The following is a 14,326-nucleotide window of genomic DNA, read 5'->3' as shown; positions in this document are numbered from 1 at the left end:
ACAAACACTTCTTAGTGGAGGAAAATTATTAATGCAGAAGTTGCCAGGGATTTTTGGATTAAGTCAGAATCTCATCAGCTTTGAAGCAGCCTAAAAAGCACTTTCTAGAGAAGAAAAATTCCTCAATATCCTGTTTATTAAAGGAAATATAGGCATCCTTTTGCAATTATATGAACCATACTGAGTAGAGCCTCTCACTGAACCAAAGTAGAACACACCTGAGAGCAAGTCCTGGTCTTGGTGAATCGATGGCAAAAGCTCTTGGCAATGTGTTTTAATGCTAAAATCCAGTTTTAAAATCCAGGCAGATACTGTGGCCTCATCCTTACCACCCATTCCATCTCAAGTTAACGAAAGGAAGAATTAACACCACTGAGGGCTTTCTTGTAGATTAAACTTGGCCATACAATTTGTGGCAAATACATGCTTAGAAATGGACTTAAATACTTTTAAGGCAACTTATATTCTGTGTACTCATTAGAAAAGGAGTAATTTCTTCTTTCTTATGCCGCTGACTCTTACCTGCTCAGCCACTGGAAAAATTAGCAGAACTGAAGCATGTTGTTGTAATAATTATAAGCATCTTATTATTTTTGCTTTATCTTCTGGTAATTTGTAATGAGGAAAGCAAACAAAAGAGGTGGCTACTTGATATTTGCATTTAAACCATTACAGGCTTACTCAGTAATACCATTTGTCATCATGCATGCTTAAAATGGGCCATTTAGAAAAATCCATTTTTTTTGCCTTCTGACCTATATCTCTGTCTCAGGTGTTTTGAGAGCTGATGGAATCTGTTAATTCCAAATCAATTTTAACCTCACTGAGTTTTTCATTCTGGAGGTTATTTTTTAAATGCATCTTCTTTTTGATTTTGCATATTCATTCAATAGTGGTTTTGCAGTTTTGGTATGAAACTAATACTTTGTTAAACATAATCCAACATGTTTTGAAAGTTTTCCAACACCTAGAATTTTCACTTCTCCATTACCTTGATGTTTAACTCTGTGCTGTGTCATTAGTGATGTGATGGAAGATCTGCATGGCCATTACCAGTTCAATACATTGAATAGTTCCATGTGCTTTGTGCTCTATATGCACTTCTCCCCACTGGGAGATGTGTATGTTTTAGCTCATGGAATCACAGAATGGTCTAGGTTGGAAGAAACCTCAAGGATCATCTTTTTCCATCTCTTCTGCCATGAGCAGGAGCCACTTGCTAATTCTGTAGACCTGTCTTAATTTTTATTATAGTAATGCTGTGTTGAGACTGACTCTTCAGTTCAGTAAAATAAATAGAAGGGAAATTCACTGCTGATGAATTAAAATCACAGTATAAATCAGGCTGGTGTTGGAGTCCCACAAACACCTACCCTGTAGCCCTTTTCTAGGTCAAGTTCAAAGGGGAAGAAGGTAGTGGGTAAAGTGAACTTACTTAGGATAATAAAAGAGGTACCCATTTGCAAGGCATTAAAGAGTGACCAGAGAAAATTAAATTACTCTTAATTCAGTAGTAGTCCATGTAAAAGAACATGCAGGGCAAAATTACGATCCTGTTTTTATAAAAATAAAAATAGCTCTCAAATAGCTTTTGCTACCTGAGCAAGTGGTGCTTCAGTTCTGAGAATTGCAGAAGCTTTCATAAGTCAAAGAGAGAAAGAAATTCTAGGAATTACTGGCAAAGGGATAAGTGGAATGAAGCATCAGCGAGGGTTTTTTCTCTTTTTACTGTTGGTTTATAAACTCTTGGCATGTTAAATGCTACATGCAGTTCTGCTTTCCCTTCTCCAAAAGGGATGAGCTGTAATTGGGAAAGTACAGGAAGGGCCAGCAAGTATGACAAGAAGTAAGTAACAACTTCTGTGTAGGGATCAGTTAAGGTAAAACCATCAATCTGAAGTGATTTCACTGAGGAGGAATGTATTAGGGTCCAAATAATGATGAGTGGTGTGGAGAAAATGGATAGGGCACAATGACTCATTTTGTTGTGCAACACAAAAATTAGGGGCCATCAGGTGGTGTTCATAGAGTGGAGGGGCAAGTGCATTTACACTCAACATCTACTGCAATTACTGAATTTATTGTTCCTGGATGCTTTGGGTATGAACAACTTGACATGGGTTTCAAAAAGACCTAAACAAATTAGTGGAAAAATAATCAGATGAGTGCTTTTGAATACCAGTCCTAGCTTAGAAAGTTCCTCAGTCATGGAGGTTCCATGTTATGGTAATCCATAATATGGTTTCATGTTTTTTTAGGTGACCAAAATTACAGTTCAAATGGTCCTACACTGAGAATCTTGTTTTTATTTTATAACTAAATTTTTGTTTATTTTCTGTACTAAATGTGTTCAACAGTTAAGAGCTTATTTGAATGAAAAGTATCAAAATATACAGTGGAATGTACAGAACAAGAATAACTGCAGGTTTTCTTCTCGTCTCCATCTAACACCTGTTGCAGTAAGTAAATTAGAGAATTACAGAATAGTTTGGATTGGAAAGGACCTTAAAGATCATTCAGTTTCAACCGTCCTGCCATGGACAGGGACCCATAGACCACATTTCTCAAAGCCCCATCCAACCTGGCCTTGAGCACTTCCAGGGATGGGGCATCCACAGCTTCTCTGGCAGCCTATGCCAGAGTCTCATCACCTTCAAAAAAGGAATTATTTTCTAATAGTAATCTAAAACTACCCTCTTTTAGATAATTGTAAAAGATTTCTGCACCTAAGAGATTTCTGCATGTGACTTCCTCAGCCACTGGCAGGAGAGGTGATTTTGCTATCCAATTGTGTCCAGAGCAGTAATGGAATTATGACCTCTGAATAGTGGAAACTTGTTTTGTTTCTAACCTGGGCCAGTGAGTGAAATTTGGTGATTGTAGCACTGGATAGTGTCATGGTTTATCCCAGCTGACTGCTGAGTACTGCACAGGTGCCCCCTCACTGGTTGAGAGGGGAGAATTGGAAAAAGGTAAAACCCCAGGGTTGAGATTAGAAGAGTGGTGAGGCCCTGGCACAGGTTGCCCAGAGAAGCTGTGGTTGCCCCATCCCCTTGAGTGTTCAAGGATGGGTTGGATGAATCTCTGAGCAATCTGGTCTAGTGGAAGGTGTCCCTGCCCATTGCAGGAGGTTGGAATTGGATGATCTTTAAGGTCCCTTTCAAGTCAAACCATTTTGTGATCTACTGGGCATGGTGTTGTATGGTGTGGAGTATCCCTCTGGCCAGTTGGGGTCCTGGCTATGCCCTCCCCTGGCTTGTTTTTGCACCTCTTTGCTGGCAGAACGTGGGAAACTGAAGAATCCTTGCTTTAGAGTAAACATTGTTAGCAACAACTAAAACATCAGTGTGTTACCAAAATAAATTGTCATCCTAAATTGGAAACACAGCACCATACCCAATACTAAAAAGAAAATTGACTATGCTAGCCAAACCCAAGACAGGTAGGGATTTTTAATTCAAAGATTGCATTCCCTTGTTAAGGTTTCTTTTCATATTGTTGCTACACTGACCTGGTTTTTATCTGTCCAAACTCCTGGAGTATTTTGGTGTGTTTGTAGTTCTGCAGACCCCTATGGGGCTGTGTAAAGCACCTGGTCCCATTGGCTGTTTCCTGACACAGCACTACCCCTTCCTTGTGCAAAAATAGCTGTGTCTGCCTTCAAAAGCTCCCTCTCACAGAGCACCTTGGTAGGCAAGAGTTGAGACCCCTGGGATGTCCCTGCTGTGTTTGGTGATCTTGGTGTTTTCCAGCCTGCAATACTTTGTGTTCTTACTGAAAGTTTTGGAAGCTCATGACATGTGCTTCATTGTCTGCCTAATCAATAGGTCTGACAATAAAGTAGTTAAATAGTCAACCTGCTGCGCCTAAATATTAGTTTAGTAGGAGAATATTAATTTTATATTTATGACAGCTCTTTTGGTGTTTTTTTTTCTTTTTTTTTTTTAAGTGTCACTTCATAATGAGTATTATAATATTTTAAAGATTTTTTTTCTGGTAGAATTCTTACAGGATTTTTAGGTTTTGACTTGACAGGTAGTTTCTGAGTATGTTGAAGACAAGCTTTTTGGATATGCTGCTGTCTGGTTTTTGCCTGATTGCCACAACAGAGCCCACCCATACATCTCCTTATTTTGCTTTATGTTTACCCAAGTAGCTTGTAGAATAGAGCCCTGTGATTGCGAGAAAACTGAAGAGTTCTGTTTGTAACAAAAGAACATTTTAGATCTAAAGTTGATGTTGCTTCATCACATCCCCAAAGAAAGCTGTGATTGTGTAATAAAATCCCACCCATCCCCAGATTCTACAAGCCCTTCCATGGGGGGGCTTACAAAATCAAGGGCTTCCCTCCTGAGCCTGCATGTCCCACCTGTGTCTCACTTAGGGAGAGGTTTCCAAGAGCTCTTGGAAGATGGAGCAGGGAAACAGGAAATTAGCAACACAATTATTACTCAAAATGTTGTAAATCTCTACATAAGACATGTAAATAAGGAGACCAGCTACTGTTAGGAAGGTGGGTAGTCAGTATAATCAGCTGGAGGTGCTATGTGCTGTTTGTTATTTTTTTTGAGTGGTCTGTGCATTCTGCTCTATAAAGGGGAATAAAAATAATAAGAAATCTTTGAACCTCTGTGAAGTGTTTTTCTCCTCCTTCAAAAAATCCAAATTACAACTTGAGTGGTGCAAAAGCTAAGGACAGTCTTTTCACCACTGTATACGTATTACTGAAACAAATGTGATGGAAGTGTTAATTAAAAAAGAAACTTAATACACTTGTAAATCTTACCAGTCCCAGTGACTTCCCTGCATATCTGTTCCCTGTCAGTGTTAGGCAATTTGATTTTCTTTCCCTTGTGTTTCATATCTCCATGCTTGGAAATGCTCAAAATCCATCTGAGAAGCTGGCTCTGGTGGCCCTGCTTGAGCTGGGGTTTGGACAGGGTGGCTCTGGGCTGCCTTCCAGCCTCAACCAGATGTGATTCTGTGGTTTACCCAAGTTGTAAAGTGTGTGGAAGTCCCAAGCTTTTTCATGGCCCGTGTGGACAGGAGCTTTAGTCCTTGTACTTTTGGGGGATTTCTTTTAATAATAAAAGTGCAGTGTTTCCCAGTATTTTCCTAAAGTTTCAGTAAAGGATAATGACATTAAAAAAGAACTAGAGACACTGGGGAATTTTACAATTAGATTTTTAAAATCCCATTCTCCTCACTAACTCACTGTACATAGGCAAAACCTTCATTGTGCCAGAAACAATCATGAAAAGAGGATGCAAAATAAAGCATTACATGTGAATCAGCAAATGAGCTTCCCATTCATGGAATCCTCATCATGGAATCATCCATGGATCCTTCATTCCCAGTAGCTTCAAAGTAGAATGCCATAACCAAATCTAATGATGTTCATTAAACCTACTGTGCCAGGTACTTCCCAGAACATCCCTGAGGTGTATCTGAGATGTCCCCTTGCCAGGCCAGTGCTGGGATCCATCTTCTAGGAATTTGACTCATGAAATGCAGTGCTCCTATTCTTCCTTCATATTCTGCAGGAAAACTTCCACAAAGTTTTTTTTTTGACTAGTAGCACACACAACTTTCATGCTATTTAGTGAGCACCGTGTTTTCAGTCTTCCAACAGCATATTGAGGCACAGTTTGCTTTATTGCAGAGACAGCAACTGAGATGTTGTTTGTCTCATTTAGTATAATTTGGGTCCCTCCTTCTCTGGAGAAGCAAACAGCAGGGGAAATGCACCATAAGGATGTAAGCTCATATAGTTGTCATGTGTAGTGAAACAATCTGTGTCTTCTCACACAGTCCAGAGTTCCTGAGAGTGAGTGAGAGCGCCCCTGAACTTCTCCTTCCCAGTGTGCTGGGTGCCCAGTAATGGTAATGAGCTGAAAGCTGGCAGAGAGTAAATGGCTTCTTTCCTTTACTTGATTGAAAGTTTCAGCAGGCACACAATCAAGCCAGAGTTCCTTTTGCACAGTTTAACTAGGTTAAAGAAAGTCGCCAAGATGGATCAGAGTAGGGCCAGGGTTTCCGGTGGTCTTCCTGGAGCATTTCAGGCGTGGCTGTCCCAGGCTGTGTTGTGGGTTTTGTTCTGAGTGCTTTGGCGTCTGCCTGTCTTCTAGGTGTTTATGTTTTGCTCTCTTCATTGAGGTTGCATTTAGAAATTTGGGGGTTACTGGCACAGGATTGTCCTTTGGATCCAACATTCTTGGAAACGCACCGCAGACCGCTCTGAATGGCTCCGCTGGACACTGCCTGCTTTGGGAATCTTCAGCCAGGAAACATCCAGGGATGTTTGTTCAGATGTGCCAAAAACTGAGGGCGTGGGGTTTGGGTTTATTTTGTTTTGTTTTCCGTACAGAGACATTTACTATGACAAGGGATGTATTCCCAAGAGGATATTTATTTAGTGTCAAATCATGATTTGGCATGTTTTTTCAGAATAGGTTGGTGAAAGGGATTTAACACAAGCCATTTGGATTTTGGACAGGTAGTCACTTTTGGATGTTTCAGGTGTCCAAGAAACATTTCAGATATATGTTACTGAGTAGTTTAACTAAAATAGGAGATGCAGTTTCAATTGACACCAGCTCAGATAAATACTTGGAAAATCCAGTCATAACCAGGAATTATTTTTCCCCCTTAATGTTGTGTTTCTCTTCAATATGGTTTGAGGTGTTCACTGAGAGTTTTAAATGTTACACATTGTCTTCCTAAATGAGTTCACTTTAGGTTAAAGAAAAGTCCTATTTCAAATCTCTGTGCATGAAACAAGACAGATTTCCCATTTTCCATGTGCTGTAGCAGGCATATGATTTCAGTATTTCAGACCAAGCTGCACAGTTACATGTTCTGAGAATTTTCCTCTCTTTTCTTGCTTTTATTTATAAGATTAAAGCTTGTAGCAGGTTTTTATGCGTGCCCACCCATGTGGCAGATCCTTCTATCCTTTCATTTCTCCACTTGTCATTTATCCTTTGCAATATTTAATTATATTTTGACATGTATGTTAATTTTTTTAAAAAATGTGAATGTATCTTCTGCTGAAGTTTTCTAAATAATCTGCTGCTTTACTCTAACTGGACTTCTTTGCAAGAGCTGTATGTACTGGCCTCTGAGCTCGAACCCATGTGCACTGGGAATTTTGAAGGGGATCTTCCTCTGGCACTGCTGTGAGACAGATCTAGAAGCCATGGACACAGGCAGGATGAGGCACATGTATCTTAGGCTGGATATGTCAAAGCACGTCACAAAGTCCTGTGATTGTTATGTTGCTTAGGTTTCAAAATCAAAGTACAGAGGAGTGCAGAAACATCAAATTCTCTTACTGTGCAGCCTTGAACCTTGTTCCTGTGCATTCTGGTGCACTTGGAGCAGTACTTTGCCATGTCCTTCTGACTCACTCCAAGCAAAGGGGGAAATGATTGGGAAGAGGATGTAAAGTTGCGCAGACAGTGGCAACTTCATGTTTCATGTTTCAGAGCAAAACCAAGCTTCCTAGTCAAATCTAGCACGGTCAGCTGCAGATGTATATATTTTTCTGTCTTGCAACTAAGGTAATGCATGCTTTTACCTTTACTAAGGTAAAAGCATGCTAAAAAATTGGTAATGTTCCTTCAGTTCAGGATGAAGTTCAAACTGGCATAAGCCACATCCTTCATTCCTTCACCTCTTCAACCCTGTGCCAGCATAGTTAGTGTAATCAGGAATGAATTTGCAGGGAATTGAACAAAGTTAAACACAATAGGGGAGGAAAAAAGGTTTAATATACCCCAGAGTATCGTGCTCACTGTGATGTTTGTTCAGGGCTGACACAGCAGGTGTATGAGAGATGTGGGGAGAATGGAAATTCCTAAAACTCCAGCCTTGTGTGAAGTTTGTCCCTGAACAGCTCTCCTCTTGCCCCATTCCTTGTTGCTGTTGAACAGCTTTAGCTCACAGTGGTACTTCGTATTATGGAAATAATGTTGTAAGCATCCAATTTCATGTTTTAGCTAGATGATGGTAATTTCCTATTCTTCTAATTTTGTTATGTGGCAGAAGATATTTACATGGGTTAACTTGTCTATAAATAAAATGTTTGTTTTCTGCACAAGGAAAAGCTTCCAGATGCAGATATGATATTAAATATTTTTGGGTTTTTTTTATTTTTTCACCCAGAAGTCAAAGAGCAGTCTGCAGAAGAGGATGCCCAGACGGAAGTGGAGAGCACCAAGCAGCTAACACCAGTCCTTCAGCACTCCGTGTCCGAGGAGTCCGCGAGCTCCACCGCCTCCGTGGGTGTGGAAGCCAAAACCAGGTGAGCCAGGAGGAGGAGGAGGAGGAGGAGGAGGCAGGTGCTGAGTCAGGGGCAGGGCTGGGGCTCTGGGGTGCTCGGGGCACAGGGCTGGGACTCGCTGTCGCTGCTTTGAAGTTTGGGGCTGGTGCCTTAATTGGCGTACGGGGAGATCAAGGTGAGAAGCACATTCCATGAGCACTGTCCTCACAGTGCTCTGGAAAACCCTTGAGTTATTAGCTGGGTAAAATGAAAGGAGGCATAAGTGATAGGAGATAAAATGTGATTACTGAAGCTTTCCTGCTGTGTGGTAAATGGTGTATTAGCAAATTTATATAAAGTTATTTTTTGATGTTGCAGCTTGTATGAGTATATTTTCCAGGAACAAAGTAAACCAAATCTCTTGTCATATCTACTGTGTTCTTCCTTGTTTTGGAATTTATAACAGAGAAAATAGCATTTGATTTTTTTAAACTTTTTATTAATACAAATTAACCTAAAATTAGCAAAAGTATTAATTATGTTACATGAGGGAAACCAGAGCATGCTGACTGTGATCACTGTTGAAATAGTGTCACATAATTCTAGCAGAGCTTCTCTTGTGAAGCTCTGATAACAGCGTCTAACCCAGTTGCAGGTCTCTCCTTCTGCAGAAGGTGCTCTTACCAGCTACCAGGCAGTTACAGGTGTAATTACATTTTGACAGACTTGGAGAGAACTGTTGTCATCATTTTTCTTCCTCCTAATCCAACACAGAGCATATTTTACATGCACAAGAAATTACTTAATCTACTTGATGCATATATAATTTTCATGTTTTACATGCTCACAAATTTTTTATATTCCAAGAGCTACTGTCCTTCATACAGAAAATTCAGTTAAATAGTTCTTGTGCATATACCTGAGTGAAATACTTAAAAATTTCTGTTCTTGATGGAATTTTCCAAGGCTGAGATTAAATTGCACTAAATATGTGGAGCAACTTGAACTGAGCAGCTGTTTTGCTTCATCATTTGACCCTGTTTTGGATAATTTGCAAAAATTTTAGTGTTGTTTCATCCACTCTCTGTTCTTCTCAAGGTTACTTTTTTGCTGTTATCATGAATATTTGATTACAGCACTTTCCATAGCCACAGACTTGTTTCTTAAAAGCTGGACAACAGTCTCCTGAAAAAACTTTGCCCTGGTTCTAAGCCAGCCCTTATTTGCCCTCAACTTATTCTTCCTTCCAACTGAAAGTGTTGACTTTGATCAGTCAGGATGGAATGGCTATTATGTGCTCATTGCTTTGGCTGATCAAAGCATTAAAAAGCTGAGTACTATTAATTTTTAATTAAAATAATAGTGATCAGACTCTGTCTCTGACATTTTGGAAAGAAATATATTGAGAAGATATGAAACTGTTATTTGGGAATCAGAGGGTTTCTCTGACCCCAGTAATTTTGATTTCAAACTTAGATGCAGAACGGGGGTTAGTTGCAGAAGTCATTGATGTCCTTATAACAATGGAAAATACCCAGATGTCAGGGTTTCTGTGGAAGTGATTATTGAAAAAAGCCTGTTCTGATACGTGATGTTTGATCAATCATTTTTGTTGTGGTCTGTGTAGTGCTGCCACTGACATTGTATCATGCAGGGGCTGGAGGGCTGAATTCTGGGGGCTTGACTCTGTTTTCTTAGGAGAAAATACAATGTGTGAAATAACAGACTCTGCTAATGCTTGTGTAATGATTGGAGGAAATGTACCAAGATTTAGGATAAAGTGTGACTCCACAGTGCCTTAAAGCTGTTACTTGGGGAAGTTAATTTAAAGCTGATTTCCAAATAATTCGTACTCATCAGCTTCATCTCTTTCTTGGTAAGCTTTTCTGTTTTCTACCATAAGTAACTTCCACTTTCTAATAAAATGGAAGAGTTGGGTTATTTAAAAATAGCTTTATGTATGTGAGACATGGGAGCATTTTGAGAGTATATCATAACAGAGCAGAAGTTGCCTGGAAGACAGAAAAGAATCCAAGCCTCCACAAGAAGTAGATACAGGTGTAGGTGGAGCTACTTTTGCATTGCTTTTTCAGAGTTGAGTATGAGAAAATTCTGTGTTTCTGTCTCTGGTAGTGAAGATAATGGAATTAGAGAAGCACAGGACACAGGGTGTAAAATAAAATCTTTTCCATGAAAAAATTAAATAATTTGCTGCTGAAAAACAGTGGTTTTAGCATAGTAGGACATGTCAAAACTAGGATGGGGATTTCAGTAGCTGAGAGATTAGCCAGAACTTGGCTTGTGTGGTGTTTCTGGATCCTCCCTGAGACTGCAGCTAAATAAAAACATCCAAGAGAAAGGCGAGAGAGCTGGTAAATTTTGGAACCTTCCTGAGGTGGAATATGGGAAACCAAGAGAGCTACTGTCAGCGAGTGGGATTGGGGCAGGGAATTAAATAACAGATTCAGGATTAGTGCTCAGAAAGCAATATGTTAAAACCCCATTAAAATAAAGAGAGTCTGAGCCACACTGGGGTAGGGAGGCTGAAAAGGGTGAGGCGTGTGCTTGAAAGGAGTGAGTGAATTATTGACCACATGTGGGGAGGGGCAATAACATCAAGCAGAGATAAACTCCCAAGCCTGGCAGTGGCAGGAGTGAAACTGCCAGCTCCTATATATCACGAGCGTCATGAGTTTTGGAGCCTTTTCCTTTGGTTGTTCCCTTTTTTTTCTTTTTATAAGCCTTGTGAGAAGCTTCTGTCAGCCCAGGACTTATGGCTGAGTGGAATCCAGCTTCTTCGAAAGGAATCTGCTGCCTTGGTTTGTGCTGCCTGCAGAGAGCAGGGGAAGTGCAGCCCTTGGGGAAGGCAGGGAGCCAGGAGCCGGCTGCGACTCAGAGCAGAGCCCACTTCCACCTTCCTCCTCTGTTTCCCACATTGGCAACCCCAGGCATTAAAAGCTAACGAGAATGGCCCAGAAACACAATTTCATAGAAGAACAAAACACCTTTTGATTCATTTTACTTTCTGTCTGCTCTCGGGGACTGCGAATCGCATTAATTAATTGCATGTTTTCGGTCCTTTTGCCATAATCGTGAAGACGGAACATTCTTAAAAAGTAGAAGCTGAGGTTTTCACACAGCTCTTTTTGATTTTGGTGCTTTGGCCTGCTTAAATATCTGCTCTTGTGAGATCGTTGCTAAAACTACAAAAAAAAAAGCCCCAAAGTACTGGCAAAACACCTTCCTGCTTTCTTGCTTCAGTTGTAATTGGACAAAGTACGTAATTTTCATTCCAGACCAATTGCGCCATTCCCTGTTATTTTGTTGCTGCTGAGATGAAATCTGGAGTGTGGAGATGGAGGGCTTGGATGCTTTATTCCATCAAAAAGAAGTGGTTGGTGAACATCTGTAGATTGCATGAACAAAGAAAATAGTGAAAAAGTAGCAGTGACTTCTTTATCTTTGTTCCTTTTTTTTTTTTTAATAATCTTAAAGCACATTACAAAATTTGTAACACAGCAACACTCAGTGTAAAAAGAAATTGTGGAGTGGCAGAGAGTAGACAGTCTGGATAGAATAATACAGCAGTGATGGAAGGAAAAGCTAGATGTCTAGGCGGGAGGAAGTTATATAAAAGATTTAAGATTAAAATGTGTTTAAAAATTTGTTGAAGTTGTAAAGTCAAGCACATGTTCTGAGGAGATACCAGTATTAAGATTAATTTTGAAACGGATTATTTCTTTTTATGAACATGTACTGTGATACAGAATGTAGTTTTGTGAGAATGTTTTCTCCAGGGATAGTTTCTGCAGAGAATGGACCTTATGCATGACACAGGGCATTTGAAGTCACTGCAGAGTTTTGCCTTTATATTTCGAGCTCTAGATCCCATATAAGCATTTATGGGATCTTCCTCTGAATCCAGTGATTTACATCTGGAAAGAGGACATAGGCATTCCTTTGTCTTCCAAACCAAAGTACTACTTCAGCATTATAATAATGACCAGTCTAACCCAGAGGGAAATTACTGATTCGGCTAGCAGGGCACAACTAAAGACTAAGACCACACACTGAAAAATGAGAAAAAAACTTAAATATTTACTGGTTTTCCATCCTGTTTGTTCATGCATTATTAGGGAAATTGTCTCAAAAAGAATTCTGTGACAAATCATTGTTACAGCAACTTTTCCTTTGATTTATAGGGCAGGAAGGGACCTTTGGAACTCATCTAGTTCACCTCCTTTTCCAAGGCAGTTATCTATTGCTGTCATTCCTGACACAAGCTTACATAAACTGCTCTTAAATCTTCCAGTAATAAAAGCTCCATATCTTCCTTAAACAGTCCCTTCCAGTCTCTTCTTTGTTTTTACTGTTGGAACCACTTTGCTCACATCTAACACACATTCTCCTCATCCTGGGTTTATTCCATTACTGCTCGTACCATCTGCCAAGGATAATGGAGGACAGCTTTGTGCAAAAGTCTCTCATTTATTTCCCCTCATGCTTTACCTTGTAACAGAAATCCCAAATTTGTTCCTACTTTCTTTGTAGATGATGTTTTCTTGAGCTCAGATCCTTCTTGCTGGTTTGAGTTTTCTCCAGATGGTCTGTGTCTTTCTCAGAGCACAGAAGGCGTGCCACACAAATGGGGCCAAAGAAGGGTTTCACAGGCAGCCAAAATCCTGCCTTTTGCTTAGGCTGAACAATTGCCATTGTGGCCATAATGTGTTTAATGCTCTCATGCAGGACTTGTGCCTCATGGGATTTGACACCATAATAAATGACATTCATGGCTGGGCCTTTAAGTTGCACAGACCTTTGCTCCATGTTCTGATCTGTTCTGTAGGAAGATCCAACCACAGAAACCATGAAATGTCTTCTGCCCAGTGTAAGCAGGTGCTCACAGGTGCTCCAGGTTTCTTGAGTCCCACTCTCAGCCTCTCACAGATGTTCTAAGGCAGTTTTTCTGTCTCATCCCCATCCTAAGGCTGCGTGTCTCCACCTGGGTCTTCCCTGCTGCTTACAAGTCCTGCAGTGGTGAGCAGCAAGCTGAGCACTGGCAGGTCAGGTCTGATGCCTGGACAAGTTTTCTGTCTGGGAGATGGCAGACAGACAGACAGACAGACAGAAGCACCCCAGGCTGGCAGTCTCTGGCCATGCTGAAGGGCTGAGGGCAGTACTCACTGCAGCATGGGATGCCTGCTTTGTCAGGGATTGCACAGATACAGGGTATTCACAGACAGTGGAAATAGTCTTGGATCTTCTGTGTCAGTGTTGAGTGAATACAGCCTTTTCTCTCATTTCTTCCAAATATCACCTCTTCCATTTTTTTTTTCCCTCCAGCTTTCTTTGCCAGCATCTTGATGTTTTTTTTCTTTTGTTGTTGAATGCTCCTACTTCTATTCTCTTTGCTAATTCTAAGCTGCTCATCAGTTTTAATCATTGTTTCAAGGCTCACTTAGTTGAGGTTTACTCTTTGTCTCTGCCTGATGCACAGTTTCCTTCCATCCATTTCCAGTGGCTTCTAGATAGCTGTTTGTTACACATATTTCTTTTCCATTTTCTTGTTAATTTCCTTGTCAGCTGTGACTGTTCTTGCTTCCTTCAGCTGTCTGTCTGATTTGTGTTGTTTCCCATAGTCAGTAGTCTTTATTTCCCCAGCACCTTCCATTTCCCTCACACAGCAAACTCTGTGTTATGCCCTGCATTCCTTCCTTGCTTCATACTGAAGCTGATGGAAAGTACAAGCAGTTTAAATGGTAAAATCTGGACTCACAGCACCCCAGAGCTGCAGTTGCAGACATGATCCCTCTGAATGTCTTTGACCTTTGCCAGAAGGATGTTCATTCACAGGGAATGGATGGTGCATATGGAATCTGCTTTCACGTAGGGACTGAGAGATTGGAGTGTGCTTGGTGAGGAGAGAATCTTTGTGCTCATAGCTTAAATGTGCTAAAGCTCTTCTGAAACACATGGGCTCTTTAGAGAAACAATTTTGGACTAATTTTTATAGGGTTACAGAAAATTTAACTTGAGAAATTAATGCTGTGAAACTCTTAAATG

The 14,326-nt window shown here is 40.4% G+C and overlaps 1 protein-coding gene across 10 annotated transcripts in view; it reads left to right on the top strand.

Moving 5' to 3' along the window:
* The window catches only part of KMT2C (lysine methyltransferase 2C), a 191,358-nt gene that overhangs the window by 51,505 nt on the left and 125,527 nt on the right, over positions 1–14,326 (top strand). For all 10 annotated transcript variants that reach the window (XM_030264238.4, XM_030264244.4, XM_030264247.4 and 7 more), the window contains one exon: positions 8,167–8,305. In XM_030264238.4, the coding sequence (XP_030120098.4) occupies positions 8,167–8,305 (139 nt within the window). The remainder of the gene's footprint in view (positions 1–8,166; positions 8,306–14,326) is intronic.

Source organism: Taeniopygia guttata, chromosome 2, assembly GCF_048771995.1.
Source record: "Taeniopygia guttata chromosome 2, bTaeGut7.mat, whole genome shotgun sequence".
NCBI lineage: Eukaryota > Metazoa > Chordata > Aves > Passeriformes > Estrildidae > Taeniopygia > Taeniopygia guttata.
Note: the sequence above shows the minus strand (reverse complement) of the source record. Positions and strands in the feature narration are given on the sequence as shown.